Source organism: Lepisosteus platostomus, chromosome 3, assembly GCF_059453375.1.
Source record: "Lepisosteus platostomus isolate fLepPlt1 chromosome 3, fLepPlt1.hap1, whole genome shotgun sequence".
NCBI lineage: Eukaryota > Metazoa > Chordata > Actinopteri > Semionotiformes > Lepisosteidae > Lepisosteus > Lepisosteus platostomus.
Genome location: NC_142613.1, coordinates 68,344,597 through 68,365,762, shown reverse-complemented (window position 1 = coordinate 68,365,762; position 21,166 = coordinate 68,344,597). Strand labels below are relative to the sequence as shown.

General features: G+C 46.9%; 1 protein-coding gene across 2 annotated transcripts in view; it reads right to left on the bottom strand.

Annotated features, from left to right (window-relative positions):
* Positions 1 to 21,166, bottom strand: part of asap2a (ArfGAP with SH3 domain, ankyrin repeat and PH domain 2a) — a 101,562-nt gene that overhangs the window by 6,590 nt on the left and 73,806 nt on the right. The window contains exons 6-26 of one of the 2 annotated variants that reach the window (XM_088626579.1): positions 19,046 to 19,175; positions 18,079 to 18,164; positions 17,918 to 17,993; positions 16,873 to 16,959; positions 15,232 to 15,335; positions 14,737 to 14,806; positions 13,368 to 13,455; positions 12,329 to 12,377; positions 11,988 to 12,154; positions 11,132 to 11,265; positions 10,246 to 10,340; positions 9,609 to 9,798; positions 7,801 to 7,886; positions 7,428 to 7,543; positions 6,081 to 6,148; positions 5,849 to 5,956; positions 4,472 to 4,727; positions 3,615 to 3,767; positions 2,778 to 2,946; positions 2,203 to 2,261; positions 1,744 to 1,832 (exon numbers count right to left, since the gene is read on the bottom strand). In XM_088626579.1, coding sequence (XP_088482705.1) covers positions 1,744 to 1,832; positions 2,203 to 2,261; positions 2,778 to 2,946; positions 3,615 to 3,767; positions 4,472 to 4,727; positions 5,849 to 5,956; positions 6,081 to 6,148; positions 7,428 to 7,543; positions 7,801 to 7,886; positions 9,609 to 9,798; positions 10,246 to 10,340; positions 11,132 to 11,265; positions 11,988 to 12,154; positions 12,329 to 12,377; positions 13,368 to 13,455; positions 14,737 to 14,806; positions 15,232 to 15,335; positions 16,873 to 16,959; positions 17,918 to 17,993; positions 18,079 to 18,164; positions 19,046 to 19,175 — 2,380 coding nt within the window. The remainder of the gene's footprint in view (positions 1 to 1,743; positions 1,833 to 2,202; positions 2,262 to 2,777; positions 2,947 to 3,614; positions 3,768 to 4,471; positions 4,728 to 5,848; positions 5,957 to 6,080; positions 6,149 to 7,427; positions 7,544 to 7,800; positions 7,887 to 9,608; positions 9,799 to 10,245; positions 10,341 to 11,131; positions 11,266 to 11,987; positions 12,155 to 12,328; positions 12,378 to 13,367; positions 13,456 to 14,736; positions 14,807 to 15,231; positions 15,336 to 16,872; positions 16,960 to 17,917; positions 17,994 to 18,078; positions 18,165 to 19,045; positions 19,176 to 21,166) is intronic. The other variant, XM_088626580.1, reaches the window with a different exon arrangement.

Here is a 21,166-nt window from a genome sequence, read left to right as displayed (position 1 = left end):
CAATTAAAAGACATCCACAGAGATGTGGTTACCATGGTGTCGCCTTGCCCTTGCCTTCGGTACTCTCAAATGGCAAGGAGACAGACGGAGGATCTTGAGCAGAATTCAATTCTAAACAACGTCCGTTTTTCCAGCATTCAGATTTTTCAAAACGAAAACTCTTTAAAGGAAAACGCTGGATTCAGAAGAGCTCTTTCCTGGACTCTCCGAGTTCAGCTTTCATCTCCTATCCTTTCCTGCCGTGTTTCACTTTGTGGTTCCTGGCTCCAGGCCCAATTTCCCATTCATCCTCTGGAGCGCAGGTGCTTTTACTCACTGCAGCAAATTTCGAGGATACTGCCTCGGACAGCAGGATTAACACCGCAAGACGACGGACCTCCGTGCGTCCGTAAAGCTTACCCAAGGATCATCTCCTGATTGCTATGGTACATGCTCTGTTCACAAACGGCGACGTCTTTTCGTGAAGGAGTCGGACTTGCTGTCACTGCAGCTGCCCTCCAAACATCTCTCCATTTGCCAGCGAACCCTGTGTCCACTGAGGGTCAGAATGCTGAAACCCTGGCTGGAAAGCGCTCTGCTCTGCTGCGCTCAGTGGAGGCGCTCAGTGGAGGCGCAGGCAGGGATTTATTTCATTCCTGCTCTGTGTTTGTGTGGCATTCTGCAGGGCCCACTCTGCAGAGGGAGGGAATAAATCACCTGGGACTTCAGCCACTTAAAACTTTTAGGTGTTTATACGAGCTACAGCTCACATAATAACCACTGCAATAACCAGGCCCTCTGGCATGGAACGGCCCTTTAACGCTGTTCTGCTGAGCCTCACGTCTCTGGCGCCTGCATCGCGGCGCTCTGAAAACGCCTGGCAGGTCACTGGCGCGGGAAGGGTTAGGAGAGTGAGGTTGAGATACCAGAAGCCCGAGTATCTCAGGAGGCCGCAAGAAGACGGGCACGTCATTTAAGAGGAGGGGGAGGGAGATAATTCTAATACTATAACCCCTCCCTTAGACATTTTTAAAAGTGGGTACAAAACGTTTTGCTAGAGTGCGCCTGTGCTATTCGTGCACTGTCACGGGACCCCCAGCTCCTACACAGCGTGCCTTGATCGTGAAAGCCCCTTTCTAATCTCTAGAAAAGAAGTGTGCAGGTCAAAGTTTTATTTGTATAGAGTGCCCTTCAATAAAGAGCATTCTCAAAGCCTTTACAAAAAAGATAGTACACTGTAAACACAATTTACAACAAAAAGATTTGAGAATCTAAAATAGATTGCGTATTGAAGGCCACTGAAAAAAATATGTTTTGAGGGAAGACTTAAAAACACAAACGTAAGCTGTATTTTTAGTATGGTCTACTAGAGGCTGTCACTGGAAAAGCTCAGGTGTCTTAAAGTACAATGTGAAGTCTATAAAATGTTAAGGAGTCTAGAACCAGCCAAACAAAGTATGGTTCTTCCACAGAAAGCCTGAGACATAGCTGGAGGACATCGAATAACTCCTGGATGTCAGAATTAAGCCACGTTCACTTACATACACTCACCGAGACCGGTAAAGGAAAGGAACCAACCTAATATCTAGACAGACTAAAACAATAACTTATTGAGCACCGCAAATGTGGACAGCAGGAACTTAAGCCAAGCTTAGCTTGCCCTTTCCTCCTTACTTTACCAGAGTGGAGAGAACTGTGCAGGCGCAAGTGAACCAGTCGGTGGACAGAGGTGTGCACGGGGCCCTGAAGCAGGCGGGAACTCACCAGGTAGGTCTTCCTGGGCATGGGAGCTGGGGGCGGAACCTGGCCCACAGAATTCTGGGAAGAGCCTGAGGATCCAGGCGCGTCCTTATCTGCTCAGGAGGACACACAGCAAAGTCACACTGAGAATTTTCTATTCTCTGTGTCGGTTGGGATGTAAATGCTTCAAATGGTCGTAAAACAACCATGTGCTATCATTATAGAGCTAACACGTATCTAATAAGATTGCCAAGAGGGAGCTCAAAGAACAACATTTTAGAATCTCAATTTATTATTATTATTACTACATTATGTGAAGGGGCATAACAATTAAAGCATCAAGTGAATTATCTTGCCTGAAACCATTATTTCCTGAATAAACTAAAATCACATACTTTAAAACACGTGTGAGAAGCCCATTCTTAAAGCCTGAAGCACAACTTTATGGATTTAGCACAGTTAAAGTTGTTTAGAATAATGTACCTTGTTTTTCTGCACATCCCAGCCCTGTACGGAGTCCTTTGTTAAATGTCTTTTCAGAGCTGCAAATCACAAAATACAAATCAAATTTAATGACTAAACCATGCTGGATGACAAAAGAACGAGAGAATGTAATTTAAAAAAAATTGCTTCCCCTCATTAGCTGTAAGACTTACAGACTATCCTAATGCTGAGTAAAGTCTCACTTGTTCTCACATACTTCAAAGAAAGTTGTTTTTTTTTAAAGAAAATTCTAAAATGTTCTGCATTTTGGGTGTAATATATTACAGATGGAAACCAGACTTCTTGAAAATGCTAATAAAGCAGAAGCAAAAACTTTGGGATACTAATTGGCATTAACGAACCTTTACTAAACAGGACACCCAGCTAGGACACGGACACTATATACTGAACATAAAGCGCATGACTGTCAATCCAATTATCCACATGCTCATAAAATGTTTGTTTGTTTTTTTGAATGGAGATTCAGATTCTAGGATCCTCCGGCCATCCTGGGGCCGACGCATCCCAGAAGGCCCTTCTGCGAGCAGCGGGTTTCCGCGGAAGCGCGGGGTTACCTGGGAGACCTGGGCGGGGCTCTGCCGGGAGGCTGGGGAGGCAGAGGCGGAGGAGGGGGCTTGACCGGCGGCACAGGGGGAGGCCCCGCCTGCTTGGACTGCAGGTTCATGGCCTCCATCACGCTCACCGTCTTGGCAACAGGGGGCGGCGGGGTGGCAGGCGGAAGGACTGCGGGGATGGAACGGGGAGCTTTTAGAAACGGGACGTCTTCGCTGGTAGAGGGGCAACAGCCTGACCGACACAGGGCAACTGTGAATCCCGTCTGCGTCGTCTTTGCTATTCAAACACCTCCGGGCTATTGGGGAAACAAGCGGGGCTAATCTGACGAAAGGCTTTTGGCCCTGTCTGGCGGCCGGAACGAGGGCTCTGCCAAGCCAGGCGGTAAAAACGGACTGAACTGCTCGTGCGGTTCGTGGGTTCATGCAGCTCAGAAACAACCTATTCCCAAGAGAATGAAACGGCATCGTGTTTTTTTTTCTTCTAGAGTAACTAAAAACAAAGTGTATTTTTTAATGTGGACGATCGACAGAGAGGGCAGGAAGTTAGTCTCTCGTCGCTACGACACCCGATTTCACCCTCCAGCCTTCAAAATCGAGCAAAGACGACCCGGGCTCCCATACAGACATGGAACGGCTTGCTGTGGGAGGAGAGCACAAATATTTCATCAGCGTCCGTCAAGCCCTTTCATTTCTTGGGAGACTTCCGCAGCCGAGCCACAAGACGCCTCGATCAGGAATGACTTCTTAAACCACTACCAGAGACCACACTGGAGACCCCGCGGCGGCTGGCGAACGCCAGATGGGCGTGAAACGGGCCGGGCCGAGGCGGTTACTCACGGGCCGTGGAGGTGACGCGCAGCGGGGGGACGGGCGGCTGGATGTTGGGGGGGTCCGAGGACGACCTCTGCCTGCCGCCCGGCTCCAGGGGGCCGGCCTTCCACACGGCGGAGCCGGGGGCCTGCGCCCCGACACCGGGGCCCGACAGCTGCACTGTGGAGAGGGCGGCAGGAGGAGCGTTAGACCGGGGAGGGGGGGGGCAGGAGGAGGAGGAGGAGGCCAGCACACGGCGCGCCTACAGTCTCGCACCGCTGCACCATCTTCTCAGATTCACCGCACGCCAGCAGGAGAACGGCAGGCCTGGCGGTTAATCACCTCCCGCCGTCCTGGTTTTCATCAGCCCCGATTACAAAAGCCCTGGCTGGCACGTTACGAATGCCATCGCCAGCCAGCGATGGTGTGGACGAGCGTGCGAGACACTCTTGAGAAGCCAGCCGCCCCCTCCATGTGCGTTTCTGGACAGACCAGCTCTGCCTTTTCTCCCCCACTTCCAAGCAGCTTTGAAGAAATGAACCGACACCGCCCAGCTACGCCAGCTGAACGTCCCGTAACACGTGCCTGTGCGAGAAATTAATCCCCCCGCTCCTGAATTTACATACGGAGAAGCAAAAGAAATGCACCTCTGAAGGAACAAGGATTTTTGAAAAGCAGGTGCCCTGGCTTTTGATCACGCAGACATGCAGTAGTTTAATTACGCTGCCTGACACACCTCAATGTGCTTTTGAACTTCCCTTGTGACCTCACAATCGATTCTAAGCGTTCCATTTGGCTGCAAGTGTTCCCCACAAGTGTACCGCACGGCGCTGCATTAGGAGTAGTCAGGTTCTCCGCCAGGCCCCAGCATTCCCACTCCTTACCTTTGCCTATGTTGCGGGGAGGCAGCGGGGGGGCGGCGGTGGTCCCCAGGCCCGGAGCCTGGCCGGCAGGCGGGCTGGAGCTCAGGACGGCGCCGTAGGTCTCGTTGTTGACCAGGCTGGGGATGAAGCCCCTCTGCTTGTCCTTCACCAGGTTGGCGGCGTCGCGCGCCAGGGCGGCGATGTTGGGCTGCAGCTGGTTGGCGCTGGGCTGGTAGCAGCTGACAGGGCGCTCGTCCCGGCGGAGGGGACTGGGCTGCTGGCACACGGCGGGGAGAGGGTAGTGGGGCGAAGGGAAGAAGTTCAGTACCTCCTGGTTCAGCCGTAACCTCTTACGAAGAAGGCAAATCCACACGCTTTTACAGCATTTTATTTTAGTCCATCGCAAAAAGCATCCCTCCGTTTTCTAACTGCTTCTTCCAATTCAGGGTTGCAGGGAACGGAAGTCTCTCCCAACAAGCAACGGGGACAAGGCCGGATACACCCTGGAAGGGACACCAGTCCATCGCAGGGACACACACACTCACGCCAGGGCCAAATTTCCCAGAAGCCTGTTAACCTCCCAGTAAGAAATGAACCGACACTGCCGAGCAGTAAGTCTTTGGTCAGTGTGAGGAAATCCAAGCGAACACTGGGAGAACATACAAACTCTTAAGCAGACATGGTGCATGAAATCAACAGAATACCACTAAATAGACCCCTTTTTTTCCCATAATACAATTTACTCAAGAGCTCGCAGTCCTTAATCAAATTGGGCCAGACAGCTCTATAATGGCTTTACACCCCTGAAACTACTGTACACTTATGATAAGTATTTTTTAGTGTTGTAGCACATTAAAAAACATATGTAAACGTACACTACGAACCCTGGTAGAAAGTACATCACATCCGATCAGCACATTTGGGCATTTTAAAGAAAAGCAATTCGTTTTATGTTGCAGCTACAGGTGAACAACGCTCTCCAGCATTAAAAAGGCATGAAGTGATTACTCAAATACCGCACGTATTGAACCACGAGTAAAAGAAATGCAGATTCATGCAAAAAAGAAAATGAAAGTAACTGACTGGCTATCTACTTACAGACCAAGTCAACAGTGATATTAGTTCCTGTGATCGTGAAGTACTTTCATGCTTCTCTTTGATTACAAAGTGGGGAAAAAAAGGTCAAAGTAACCAATGGAGTTAAGTTAAAGACGCACCACTTGCTCGGCTGGAAGGGAAACCAGCAGACGCAGGGTTGTGGGCCCGTGATGGGTAGGACCTGTGTGTGACCCGTCCCCCACAGCCCGGGCGCGACCCGAACGTGCCGGCAGCAGGACCTGTGTGTGACCCGCGTGTGTGACCCGTCCCCCACAGCCCGGGCGCGACCCGAACGCCCACCTTCTCATCCACGTCCTCGTCGCTCTCGTCCAGGTCCTCGTTCTGCAGCCGCCACTCGTACTCCACGTGGACGTGGGCATTGAACTTCCCGGACAAGGCCTGGGTCAGCTGCAGGCGGCGGGTGGGGGACAAAGAGACAAGAAGGATGAGCGTGATGACCGTGTCCTGTTCAACTCTGTATTCAAGCCACCTGGGGGGGGGGGGGGGTGCGAGAGACGGCCTCCAGCCCTACCAGCTCCTCACACTGCGTGTGCTTCAGGCGTCTGGCGATGTCCAGCGGCGTCTCCCCAGCCTCGTTGGCTGTGAAGGAAAACGACAACTTCAACCCGACCGGCAAGAGTGCAGTGTGTGTGTGTGTGTGTGTGTGTGTGTGTGTGTGTGTGTGTGTGTGTGTGTGTGTGTGTGTGTGCGCGCGGGCGCGCGCATGTGAGCCATCCTCCAGGCCCACCACGCATCTGTGAACACGGCTCCACATTTCCAAGTCTGACTCCTTCCCTTACTCTGTAATGACAACGAGCTTTTCTGCTTGAAGTTCAGGACGCGAGTCCGCCTTGGGTCTGGATTTAAAGAAGGAAAAAAAAAACAACAGCCTCCTTCTCTCCCTTTGTCTGCTTCACGACTGTAAAGAGCTCTTCATGGCAACGCATGACCTGCAGCATGACTGCATACCGTGTCCTTGTGCTCAGCGTGGTGGAGACCAAGACCAGTGGCAGACAACAGCCTGGTTAGATCATGTGCGTTTTATAAGCCAAGAAATGCATTCCAGTCCCCCGCTTTCCGTTAGTGCTCTAACTTGATTGTAACGAGATATTTAATTAATGTATGTTCCCACACACACTGCAGTTCTAAATTTTATCGTCTTATCTTTCTAAACTTCTGTGCATAAGGAAAATAATCCAAAGTCTTGGAGATAGTTCTACAGGTTTTCAGTTTTTGCACATGGTTTAGTCAGCAGTCTAGGAAGGATTTCACAGTAGAAACGAGAATTCTGGTCCCTGGCCTCCCCCTGTCTACTGAGCAGGGCAGGACTTTGAAAATCCTGCTTCCTCCCTTACACTAATATTTACTCTCAGCCCTATTAAGGAACTAGCTCCCCTACACTCGGTACACCATTTTAGGGACAATTTAAAAATGGGCCCCATCTCCTATGCATATTTCATTCACTTATCAGAAGAGTCCATGCCTGAACTGAAATCCGTCACAGATCCACAAAGATGAGGGAGTGGATGAAGCACCAGTGACAAACGAGAAAGGAAGTGACTCCAGGCACTTCCAGGTGTGAATTAAGCCAGACCAGGAGTGTCACAGCTGTTTCGAATCATATGCTTTTTCCCACATGTGGGCTCACAACCAGAAACCCCGCATACGCACACAGGGGAAAATGAAGTACATGCAGACTCCCCCCCGACCGGTGAGTAACCGCCCCTGGGGGGAATCCCAGTCGCAGTCGACTAGCGACGTGACCCGGCCTCGAACCTGCGAAGTCTGGGTCAGAGAGCACTCAGACAAACAGCCTTACCAGCTGAGCCAATGTTAAAACTGCTCACCAGCCTTCCTCTCCTCTTCACTTGCGGCTTACCTATCTCAATGGAAGCCTTCCCTCTCAGCAGCAGTTTCAGGCACTCGATATTGTCTGTCAAGCAGCAGTAGTGCAGAGCTGTGCTGCCTTTCGCAGTCTGCTTATCCAGATTCCCACTGTGAAAACAGACCAGACACTGGTGAGCAACACACACAACTGCTGAGAGCAGCTTTGATAAGCCAGACACCATTAAATATTAAAGGTAACAGCTCCTCAAGGTGAATTTGGTAATTCGCCGCAATAAAGAAGCTAGGAATATCCTTGTTCTCATGTTTACTGGGCTTATGTTCCTCTTTCGCTCTGATCAAACCTCACTTGGTAAGCAAAGCAGAGCTTATTTGGGTTTTTTTTCCTTAGTTTCAAAACTACTTGCCTGTTCTGAGTCAGGAAGTCAACGATGTGGAGAGACGTTCGATCTACCAGTCTGACTGCCAGATGAAGTGCTGTCTCCCCTTGTTCCTGAGAAGAAAACAAGCAAGGAGTGGGATTCATGTCAAAACCAATATATCAGCAGGGATACAACACGATATCCTTAATGCAATTGAACCGTACAGTGCAAACAGACTGCCTGCATATAATATTTTACATGATTGCCCTTTTGCATCAAAAGAGTTCCTAAAGAAAAGTCTGAAGAACACTTTCTTGTGCTAACAATACGGCTCTAAAATGTATCCATTATCTAAAAGAAACAGATAAATATAAATCATTTTTAAACTGTAGCCCATAATTTTCCTCGTTATTATTATAGATGTATTTAGTCCTGGAATTCTGCTCTTCTGCTTTGCTATTAAAAAAGCAATTGCATAAAACGCACACGGGTATAGATGCACTTAATCATGTCAAATCAAATTATTTTTATAATGTTCTAGTAGATTAATAACAGACTAGGATTTTACTGCTTAAACAAAATAAAATCGAACCATAAAAGAATGGGAAGTTTTTTTTTTTAATTGAATGCACTTTTCCCCTTTCAAGCCTCAATTTATATAGCTGCGCAATCTGACTCAGAACTAAATAAACTACATGAAAGGGAAATAGTACACAATATGAATTGAGCACAACTGCTCTATTTTTTTAAATATAATAAAAGTCGTCTAATGACACCCTATATTTAGAGCATAAAGTAAAGTGGTGTGAGTTTCCAATTGATCACAATTAAAATGTTTAAATATCCAGGTCTTTATGGATTATTAAAAGGTTACCAATGAAACCAATCTGATATAATTTGCTCTGTTGTCAAATTCAAGGAAACCGGTGTTGTAGCTTTTCAAATGTTTTTATTTCCAAATGTTTAAACAGAGAACGACTGATTCCGAGTTTTAATTTTGTTCAAGATAACTTCCAGGTTTAAAATTGCTGCCTCACAGCACGGAGGCCCTGGTTTCAACTCCTGGGGTGCTATCTGTGTGGCTGAATGTCCTACCTGTGTTCCTGTAGGTTTCCTCCCACAGTACTAAAATATACTAGTAGGTTAGTTGGCTTCTGCGAGAATTGGCCCTGGTGCGAGTGTGAACGTGTTTGTGTCTGTGTTTGCCCGGCGAAGGCCTGGCATCCTGTCCAGGGCTTATCCGGCCTTGTGCGCAATGCTTCATGGGATTGGCTCTAGGCCACTGTGACCCTAAAGCAGTTATTGAAAGTGATGTAAGCTGACGTTCCAGTTTCTGTGCTGTTTTTGAGTGTTACCGATGACAGGACTCAATACACTTACAGTACATTAATAACTAGTTGCTGAAGAACATAAAAAGATTACAAAGGAGAAGAGGCCCTGCTAACTCATTTGGTAGTCAGTAGCTTCTCGATCCAAAGATCTCATCCAGTCGTTTCCTGAAAGAAGTCGCGGCGGTCAACTTCCACAAAATGGCTGGGTAGCTTGTTCTGTAACTCTTAAGAAACAAAGTGACATCTCTGGAGACATATAGCCGACCGACCAAGACGTCCACAAAATGCAGGGGCATTCAAAACCTGATAGAATTCATGTTGAAGTCCACCGTCCTTCAACGAAGAGAATTTACAACCTAACAGGGTGGCCTTCACCTCCTCTCTCAGAGCAAGAGATGAGGACTGAGCTGGGTGCCGTTTCCTCTCTCTACAGCCAACACGCAGAGCTGTTCCTCCCACAGCCTTGAGGCCGAGGAGCCTCTGGGAGCTGTGAAAGGCCATCTTAGCGACAGCAGGGCTTACGTGTCCATTTGCCAGTGGAATCGGCTCCATCAAGTCCACACCTTCAGCGTAGACCTGGACCAAAGCGAAAACGTCTCTGGCCTTCACGGCTTCACACAGGCTGTGCAGCTTCGCGGCGTTGTCGGCACACTTCTTGCGGGCAAACCTCCTTTCTGTGTACTTGGCGGTGATGTAGTCCTTCCGGGCCTGCCTGGAAGGGAGATCGGGGAGATTTAAATAAATAATAATAATCACACCTGAAGAAGGCTCCACGGCCAAAACGTTGTGTTCTCTTTCTTCTTTTTTTCAGCATGGAATAAATCTATTACTTGTTCCTTTGCAGCCTACGCATGCTGACGCAGCTACCCACCTAATAATAATAATTACCATGGCAATGGTAAAATCCACCCCACACTCACAGGGCGTCTCGTGTTCATTTGCAATTGACATTTAATTTGAGGTTTTTCCACTCGGACCTTGAACACGAAATGTATTCGGTGGCTTAAAGGTGACAGAAGTGAACAGAAGCTGCCGCCCCCCCCAACAAGGCCAGAGTGTCATTGAACTCATCCGGTATTTCACTGCTGATGAGTGTGACCTCCTCTTTATCGGACCCGAGCTGCTCCTCTTGCCTCCCAGTGGGAGACTTCCCACTTACATGTCGCTCGAGGGTGTGGGTTTGACGGTCTCCTCCACGGGCAGGCTGGCCTCCATGATCTCGTTGAAACCAGCGTTCCCAATGTTCTTGGCCAGCTGCACAAATGCAGAAACACGTCAGCCCTTAACTACCGGAAGCTGCCGAGATGACGCAGCGAACAGCAACAAGAAGAGGAAAAACAGAATTTTCATTTCAAAAAGGAAACCTGCTGTGTCCGATTTTAATATTTTTCAAGGCCTGACTAAATTTACAGTTGTACTCTGTGCACACCTGGATCTTTTGTTTTATTGTACAGTCCCTTGAGACAATGTGCCTTGAAAGGCTGTATACAGTACACACATGTATTAGTACCAACAGCAGAGCTTGGCACCCACGTAGAACCGAATTCGATGTCTTCATTAACGAAACCCTCTCTCACCTCTCTGCGCCTGAGTCGGCAGTGGAAACGAGGATAAACCGGCCTGAATGAGCCACTCTGACATTTTATGTTATGTTTGTACTGCAACATCTGCATGCAGAGTCATTAATTAATTAATCGAATTAATTTAATCCCGTACTGGAACCGTGAACTAAATTCCGACCGCGTTCGGATACTGCGAAACACAAGGAATGACAGAAAGTCCGGACTTGTGTGCAGAGCACTCATATGGCTGTAATTCACTGAATCAAATCACCGGAATCCCCAAGTCACTGTACTATGCTAAAAAAAAAACATTGTGCCCTACACACCTACCCCCATTTCTCTGCCAAGTCTCAAACATGAAAAACAATGCGCATAAACAATGAGGCCAAGAGTTTCAGGCCAAGAGTTTAAGCATAAAACTCTTTGTTACTTTGTTACTGGTTTTGCGACGTGCTGTACAGAAGTGCACCTGCTGCTCATTACCAAGAGCTCAGATGTTCCCAAGACATCGAGGGTGAGAGACTGGATTCTGGAATAGTGGACACCCAGCTCCCTGTGAATTCCGGAACATTCAATACACGTCAGGATCCCCAGGTTTGTGGACAGCCATGTGGGATCTGGGAAGACACATTGGGAAATGTGAGACAGAGCTAAACGGGAGGAAGGTTAACACACGTCTTCCTGTTGCATGAGGAGAGCTGTTTATGAAGCGATCTAAATTTCACCTCGGTTTTGGCGGGGGGGGGGGGGTTATCTACTTGAGCTTCTACACACAAGCTTGTTTCATCTATGATGTGTTAAATCTCTCGCGGAAAGAAGATGAGCCGTGACCACACCGTCTCCCCAATAAATAATTCAGTGCATCTACAGCAGTTACATAAACCCCGGATAAAAATAGCGAGTGACTTTCTGAAAGCGCGTGATAGCCGAGTCTGACCAAAAAAAATGGAGAAATTTGTATGCGGGCCTACCCTATCCAAACAGAGAGAGGACGATTTAAGATTCAAAACTTTTTTTTTTTCTTTTGCAATTTTTTTTTTTAAATCTGCAAAGCAAACAAAGGCAATCTGAAAGTTGCTCAGCAGATTTTTTTTTGCATTTACTGCTTCTTCAGAAGCTTTGCAGTAGCTCACACGTCAGTATTAGTTATTATTATCAGTATTAGTTATTAATGAATACTTATAGTAGTGAACAGTTTTCAGGCTACAGGCCCTTTACATCTGTTACAGTGTGTTTCCAGTGCAAGCGTCCAGCTTGCTGCACTTTCTAGAGTCTTGCTTTTATTTGGGGGGTGTACTGTAAGTCACACTGTTCCACCCCCTCTCCCCTGCTCACTCACTAGGGGCTCCGCAGTCACAGCAGACGTCGTTCCCCGTCATCCTCTTCACCTCCGCCAGGATGGATTTGGTCAGCTCCTGGACGATGTTGTTCTCCCCCACGTGCTGGTCGCCCTTGAATGCGTTGTTCAGTGCCTCCTCCTTGCTGTTCTGCAGCACGGATATCCATCTGAAACCAGAGCAGGCGGGCGTCTCTACGAGCACGCGGGCAGAGAAACTCCGCGGGGCGCAGGCGGTCCCAGCGATGACGGGCGATGCCACAGAACGGGCCTGCCAGACCCGGTACCCGGTGCGTTCGGATTCGGCTACGGGTGCATCGGGTCTGCAGGGGCGCCTCACTTACATCTGACATTCCGGCTCGTCTTCTGCTTGGAAGTGATACGTTCTGTCATCTGTGGGAAGAGAGGAAGGACAGAGGTAAGGAGAGGACATCTAGAAAGAACGGGAATAACAAACAGTCTGAATGAGAACACTTCGCGTACAGTACAGGAGGCATCTGCATTCCTGCTGCTACTGCTGTGAGCTCTCTATATAAACAGGCTAATTGCATTTAATACTGAATTGGGTTTTTCTTTCCTTCATGTCTCAGGACTAAATAAAAACTATGAACAAACTTAAAAACAAGTCTGCCCATTTTTTATGGCTTTTCCCTCCATCAACAAGGAAGGGTAAACAATGTGGCCCTGTCTCTTGTCAAAGCACTGCTGCTGCGACCATGCATTTATGAGCTCTCTGTTCTGCTTTATGTCCGTGAATTCAGAAGAATATTTGTTTTTTTAACAGAGAACCACTTAGCGACGGACTCGTGAAAATACAGGATGAGGGAGGGCTGTTGTAGACTTTGGCTCTCTTAAATTTGAGAGAGAATCTTGAGAAGAGCCTGCTGTCCAAATCCCACACTTTAAGATTTCTTTTCCGGGTGGACTATACTGAGGAACACACGACAAAAACAACAACAAAAAAAGAATTTAGCAAGAGTGAAAGCAGACTCACTCAAGACATCGGTCTGAAAAAAGATTTCTAAAAGCATCCGTTTGAACCAAAGTTCCTTGGACACACGGATTATGGATACTGTATAAAATAATTATTTTTTAAAAAAGGATGATCTTATACAATGAGAAAGAAATTTGAAGTGAAAAATTTACAAATCTTTACGGGGTTTGCTCCATTGATTTAGTGAATTTAGACAGCTTAAGGCAAGGTATCCTCAGCCCAAAAGGCGAACATCTTCAAGCAGTGTGACACACAGGTAGATATGTGGGAGGTGCTCTGGGCATTTCTTGCACCGCTGAGCAACTTCCTAAGGATTCCTGCATCGTTCACAAAGCAAACCTGAAGAACAGGAGGTCTGGGGTTTCAGGCAGAAAGCTGCATCAACCTACGTGATATGAGATCGAAGCTTTTCTTCTCATCCGGGCTGCGTTTCACTTGACAGGTTAAGAGGTTGAGCTTCGCTGGTGGTCTGTTAGCCTGGGTGAAAGAAGCACAAATAAGTATATGAAGAGACTACAGAGAAAAACGGCATGCAAAGTTTCCCCACCGCCGCAGGAAGTTAGATAAAGCGCTCATTCTTAGCTGGCAGCGTGGCGGCATGGAAAACAGCAGTAGGGGCAAATCCGTGTTTAAATAGTAAAAATTCATCAACAAAACTGATATATCCTTCAGAGTTACACTGGCACTGTCCGTCTCCCCGCTCAAGAGTCAGCTTGAGAAGAAATTACAATGCAGAAAGCATCATTTCTAGAACATACAGTTTATATTTATGTTCCCATTAAGAGGGACAGAAAATATGACATATTCAAACTCAGAGAAAATGTCAGTGGCCGTTTAGCCAGAATTTGTGGCTAATTCCGAGTCGAAAAAAAAAAACACCCAGCCAGGTGACTAATTCCAAAACGAGATAACTACCACTCCTTCCTGTCTCGCTGCACAGTCCCACAGCACGGGGAACGCAGAAACACAGCTCTAATGGAAGTACATGGGCTCTGTTCTCTCTGCAAAAAGGGAGGTAACAGGCAGCTGAGAGCAATGTGAACAAGTCGCAGGTGAATCTCGAGCATGAAAGGGAAATTCAACCATACCCAAGGAAAAAAAATCTAACCGGTCAAAATCAGGTTTAAACTATTTGGGAAGCACAAAAGTGTTTAATTCTCCAATTGCAGTCACCTGGAGGCAAGAACCACTAAAAACACATCTAGACTAGCGGACTGGCTTTCCTGTAGATCCCGAACCGGATTCGTCGGTTCTCAAACACGGATCACAACCTTAACTGGGAGAGCTGGAAATGAAGGTTTGCACATTCTCCAAATGATGTACAGTCAAGCTTGCGAGGCTGTTTTCACACCGCAACAGGCAGAGGACTGGAGCGTCCGCAGTCAGGCGGCTACGCCCCCGGAGTCACCCACCAACTCTCAACCCACTCCTGTTTGATATGCCACTCTTCGGCCAGCGGTGTGGATTTGAACCCGCAAGCCACGGACCACACAGCCTCACCTTGGCATTTTTACCAATTTGTTCTACTGAAAAGACTGTTTGGCATCCGTCTCATTCTCTTGTCTTTTTTTGGGTTCTCCCGTGCTTTTTCAGCTGCCGGTTTCCCCTCTCTCCCTCACACCTGAAGAGGGCTCCACAGCCAAAACATTGTGCCTCTTTTCTTTTTGTTTCAGCTTGGGAATGAACCTTTACCCGTTCCTGTACTTTTGCTGACGCCCTGTAACTGAGCCGTTCTAACAGGAGCAGCTGGGGGCTTACCGTGCCATGGGATATGGTCAGGTAACCATTCTTTACTGTGCACTTCCTCTTCTGCCAAACCTTCCTGAGGCTGAAAGACACGAGACACAGCGATGCCGAAATCAGACGCCAAAGGCACCGGATCAGACGGAGGGGGGAAAAAAAAAATTAAACTATCCTTAAATGCTCTAGCCTCTTCTGGCCAGAGTAGTGAGGCGCTCTTCTCTAGATTTTTGCAAATTGGAGCTCGGCTCTAAAGCGGTTGCTTTTGCCCCTGCAAACAGGCGAGTCGCTTCGTAGGAAAACAGGCTCTCAACAGATCGAGCCTGGTCAGATTCGCAGGCTTTCGGGTGCTATGGGCCTTGATTCACAGGCACCTACAGACGCACGCGAGGCGATGCGCCCAGTACACGAGGAAGCCACGCCTCTACATCACAATTAGCCCCCGCAGCAAACCCCTCTGAAGAGCAGGAAGAGGAGGCAGACCGTTATCGGAAGCAAAAGAAGGATATTCACCCATCGCTCTTCTTATACAGGTACCCACTGCGTTCGGTGCCGTGCTCCTTGTTCCCCTGTGGCTGGTGCAAACTGTAGGCGGCGCTCTGTCGCACCTGAGAATCCTTCAACAACAGTCCAGCACAAAATCCAATAAGTACCCACAGACACAAGCACTCTCTACACCTTCCTGTCCGGACTGTGCGAAACACTGGAGCGCTGGAGGCATTCTGATGGGTCAGGGTTGTTTCGGACAAGGGCTCTAGCTACCAAATGACAAGAATGAAGTACAGTACGTCCAAGAGCTCGAGACTTGACAGGACTTTAATGACTTAACTGTGCCACGGTACTTTTAGGCTTGGTGAATTTAAATTATAAGGGGGAGTGTAATTTAAAAGAAGGCAAATCTGGAGTTTCTGTAATTATATGGAAGATTGTCTTTTCTGTGAAAGTTAAAAATGACCAATGGATTCACTGAACAGCCTGGGTGTACACAGAGTACCTGCTGTTGCAAACCAAATGAAAGAAAAATGACCACAAACACTCCAAAAACCCAGGCAGAGATCTCACGCGTTTTAAGATAGTGTTTAAGTCAATGCTGGCTGTTCAAGAAGTAAAACCCAGAGACCATCTAAAGCAGATGCACAGTTTAAGCCTGAAGCAATGTTTCCAAAAGGTTATTTGGATTACAGGGATACAGACATAACGGGGAAAAGCATTTGCCAAGAACACAAATACACTTACTCTCCTGGACTTCGTTCGCAAAGGGGGAATGCATTTAAAGGGAAAAGAAAACACTCTTCAGATACAGTGACGACACAGCACATTTGGTGTTGACTGCATTTCAATAATGCTACCTTTTCAAAAGGTTCTCCAGGGAAAATACTGCAATACTCTTTTTTTATGGCTTGCCTCCTCCAGTTTTAATGGCTGCTGATTTCTTAAATACTGAGAATACATGACCCCTTTAATTGATTCATTTGATTGATTAAACCTTTTTGACCTGTTTCTGCTTTTACTCTTTGGTTTAAACAATATACTGTTCAAGGTGGTCCATTCTCACAATCCTGACCAAAACAAACTCTGTTCGGGTTCGTCTTAGCTTTTAATAAGTGTTTGCTTCCTTACTCGGTGTGGTCTAAATCACACCGAATAGTTAACCAATAAATAAGAAGTTCCACTTTTAAAGGGCTGCAAATTAAAAAAAAAAAAGATCTTGAAAGCAATTAGAGATCACTTAGTCTCAGTAATTAAGAGACTGGCAGGCACAAACGCCAGAAAACACAAGATTTCTCTAGGACCCTGGTTAAAGAAACACTTCTTCGCTTCACTCTGCTGGAATACTATGGCAAACCTTCGTAAGGGTACTCCACTACTACTTAATCAGACACAAAATAACTTTGTGCTTTGACATCCACATTAAAATTGCATAGAAAAAAATTGAAAACGCAGATTTAAAATGAACTGCTCATGCAGGGGGCATGATTAACATAATATACAGAGGACTTTATAAGCCCTTGGGATATAATATACATAAGGGGATTGTTGTTCTTTCACCTTCATTCTTCGTCTAAAATGATGCTGATAGAAGAACAAAACTCGGGAGGTTAAGAAACCTTTCAGCGGGCAGAAGCACAGAGCAAAGCAGGGACGAGCGCTCACCTCCTTCTGCTCCACCTGCAGCGACGACTTCAGCATGTCCCTCAGCTGAGTCAGCTGCTTCCTCTCCTCATCCTGGGCCTGCTTGATCTGCGGAGGGGCATGGCAGAGCGATGCCGACACTGTCAGTCAGCGCAGCGCAGTACACCCAGGGACCCGAGGGAGACAAACCTGTCCCCGCAGGGTCTTCCGGTTGGCTTTCTAGCTCAGTTCTCCGGACTGTATTTTTAGTGGGTTTTGGTTTTTTGTCAGCACTCCCAAAGTCCTTCCCGTTTGATTTCTTTTAGGATTAAAAACAGCCGTAAAAGCTGCAGAACCGTGGCTCGTGCTAAACGGCGCACTTCTGGGATTTAAAATAGCAGGCGAAGGATTTGACAAAGACGTAAAACCCAGACTCTGGTTTTAAAATTCACTGCCCATGTTTGATTTTCTCAATCCACACCATAAACCCCATCGTTCCTGCAAAATCCCTCTTGGATTCCATCTACTTGTTAAACAAGATTCAGCTTGCCCTAGCTTATTAAGAAACCGGCCTGCCACAAGCACCACTGTAGGAAGTTCGTTTTATTATTTTGCAGTTCTATTGGAGTTAATTTACACTTAGTCACCCAGTTAGGTGACTTATTTAGACTTATTGACAAAAGTCAGGATGAAAAAATAGAGGGAAAACCTCAAATTTAAATATAGAGCATACGCAGCAGAAACAGAAAGTAACATTACAAAGAGCTGTAGGTGGAGGGAACAATCTTCCCAGATGCTGCCCATAAAATGACTCAATTACATTGCTGTAATAATTAAACATTATTTTTATGCTGTAATTCTGTACATTGTGTATTATTTTTGCAGTTGCAGTACGATTTTTACTTGCCAACACTGACGTTGCTGTAGTACTAATCCATAACCTTTAGCTTTCCCTGCACGTTTGAGCAACTGTAAGACCGAGGCGATAAACGAAAGGGCATGCACGCACCCAACGAGCCAGAGACATGCATCTTGCCTCGAGAGGCCAGGCTTCACCCATTCAAAGGGAACTACCGGATCAGCTCACCGTGTGCAGGTCAGTCGCGAGCTTTTCTATCGAAGGCTTGAGGTTCTCCACCGCCTTCAGTCCATCCTGAAAGAAACTGAAGTCACACAGCTCAGCGACACAACGACCCCCGAAGCCCGCCGCGCAGCTCGAACAGGGCCCCCCCGGAGCGATGAGCTTACTTGCACTGAGCATGGAAATACTTGATCAGGTTCTGGAGCAGGTCCACCCCCTTCTTGATTTTGATCTCGTTCACTTTGAGAAGGTACTGAAAAACAGTCGCCAGAAAGAAGCGCCTTTATTTTCTCTTGAAGCTCGGCTGCTTGGCTCAAAGTCACATCAACTCGCAACCCGGTGGAAGATTTCAGAAAAGACCGTGCTCACCACTAGGCTAAATGCAGAAGCATCAGAACATTTACTCTCGACTAACTATGCTTGAAATGATAGATAGGAATATCAACTGCTCAATATTACACTGATTTTTATCCTCGGGATATTTGGATTATTTTTTAATTTCAACTACCGATTTCTGAGTCTATTTCACGTAAAGGAGTTAATAAAATCAACACTATTCAAATTTCACTGTTTTAAACATGTTTAATGAGCATCTTCCTTCTGTCAGAGCAAGTGAACTGGGAAAAACTAAGGCTGCTGTTGGAAGAGGTGTTAGTGGGGCCAGCAGGGGGCGCTCACCCTGCAGTCTGTGTGGGTCCTAATGCCCCAGTATAGTGACGGGGACACTATACTGGTCCTATGAATGAGATATAACGTCCTATGAATGAGACGTAAAACTGAGGTCCTGACTCTCTGTGGTCATTAAAAGTCCCAGAATATTAAAATACGCCCCTGGTCTTTACCAATCATGGCCTCCTAATAATCCCCATCTCTGAACTGGCTTCATCACCCTGCTCTCCTCCCCACTGAGAGCTGGTGTGTGGGGAGTGTACTGGCGCACTATGGCTGCTGTCGCATCATCCAGGTGGGGCTGCACACTGGTGGTGGTGGAGGGGATCCCCATTACCTGTGAAGCGCTTTAGAGTGGAGTGTCCAGAAAAGTGCTGTGTAAATCTAAGGATTATTATTCCCAATGTTCAAGAAAGCCGTGCGCGTAGCACATTGTGGTCTCCTCGACCCCCCCACCGCGCACACCTCGCACATCTGCAGCTGGAAGAAGCGCCGCTCCTTCTCCATCTCCTCGGCGATCTCCGCCCCGCTGATCTCCGTGCGGATCATCCCGTGCTGCCGGGCGTGCTCCTTCTTCTCCTTCTCAATCTTCGTCCTGCGGGGCGGAGGGGGGAGAGAGAGAGAGAGAGAGAGATGGGAGACGGCGGCGGTCAGCCGGACCGCGAGAGGACCGACACCGCACACGCGCGGCGGCCAAACCAGAACAACACGTCTGTGCCGACATATCCCATGCAGCATCATCAGGGAAATCTGGGACATTCCTGGAAGAGCCCATACTCTCCAGGAGCCCCCAGAAAAATTCGGTATTTTTCCCCACGTTGTAGAGGAATAAAAAAAAGCAGAACTCCATACCGACATGCACACATCACAGCTCTATTAACCTTCAGTGCGGCTGTTCGTGAAAAAGGTTAATAAGGCTCTTAAAGCAGAGCAGCAGCCCGACTCGCCCAAACCCTTCACAACCTGAATCGATTCCGCGAGGCTTCAAGGCCATTCGCAAACGAGACGCTACCAGTCACAAGCAGCCTCCGTGCATCATATTTAAGTACTAGTTAAAAAACAAATCTATAGCCACCACTGCGCATGTCTTGCTTAGCCATTTGAGTGAACTTGAAGAAGGACCTCAACACAACCATGACAGAAGATCACACGCCTCTTTCGGTGTGCAAATTTGTCGTTTTTAGTACCGTGATTCACGTACCAAAACCGTTTCCTTCAAGCAAGTCACTCTGTTTTGTTTTGAAAAACGGTCACTCATGAGTACACAGAAGTACACATTGTTACTAATTGTAATATTCAGCCCATATGCAGTAAATTGTGTTTTCTTCTGTGAAAGTGAATTCATTTCCTTAATCTGATCTTCATATACATTTTCAGCATAAATTAACAGACTGATGAAGGAAACGGAAAATTACCCTTTCAGTATAGAATGTCCTTTGCAGCTTGTAAAATATATACACAAAGAGCTATAAAATAACTTGCCCAACATTCAACGCAAAAGTACAACAAAATGAATATGTATACTTTACGACACATTAATTTGTTTGGGCAGTCTTACAGTAAGCAACCTGAGAGAGATAGTTTGTAGCGTGTACATATCCCTTACCTTGTCCACTTACCCAGTAAACAAATTAGTACTTTCTGAATCTATTTCACGATTAGGATTAACATGGTCACATACAGTGTTGTCTGTAAGTATTTGGACAGTGACACATTTTTCGTTATTTTGGCTCTGTACTCCAGCACATTGGATGTGAAATGAAACAATGACTATGAGGTTAAAGTGCAGAATGGCAGCTTTAATTTGAGGGTATTGACGTCTATATTGGGTGAACCATATTGGAATCACAGCTCTTTTTATAGAACTCCTATTTTCTCTTTAGAATGTCCACTTTAGTCATCTGAACAAGCTTCTGGCTGAAAAATCCAAGCAACCTTCCCAGAACCGGATACCTGTGTGCAGCTGCCTTTACCAACCCCTTCAGTTACCTGAACATATCGAAACTGGATATGAAACTGGACCACAGCCATGCCGGTCTGTTCCTGATCTCTGATGTTTACTGTGTTCAGGAACAAGTAAAGCTAAAATTCCACTATTTGCTGAAAGATAGAAAGGTGAAACTAAATGTTTTGGCCGTAGAGCCGAGAAGCCTTCACACCTATATAAGGATCTGGTCACCTGCCTGTCGAAAATGGCCCAGGGCCACCAGCAGGGTTGAGAAAAACACATTGTGCTGAAGATACACTGATGAGGAAAGAAAAACTACGTTTGATCAATCCATAATCCTTGCGAGAGCTCCTCCTCAACGTTAATAAATCAGACTTTCCAAGGCTTGTTCTGCTGACACAGAAAACGGTGGCTGGAAAAGGCAGCGATGATTTATGAGTAAAACATCGATCGTGATCAATATCATCATGGGATAAAACAGACAGCAAATAAAAATGCAAAACATTTAGACGTAAGGAGCAAAGTCAGACATCGTGTATAAATCAATACAATAAAGTGCAAGCTGAACAGGAACTACAAGAGTTGATGTCTTCACTCAGCCCTCTTGCTCATAGTAAGGAAGAGTCTCCGGGGAGGAG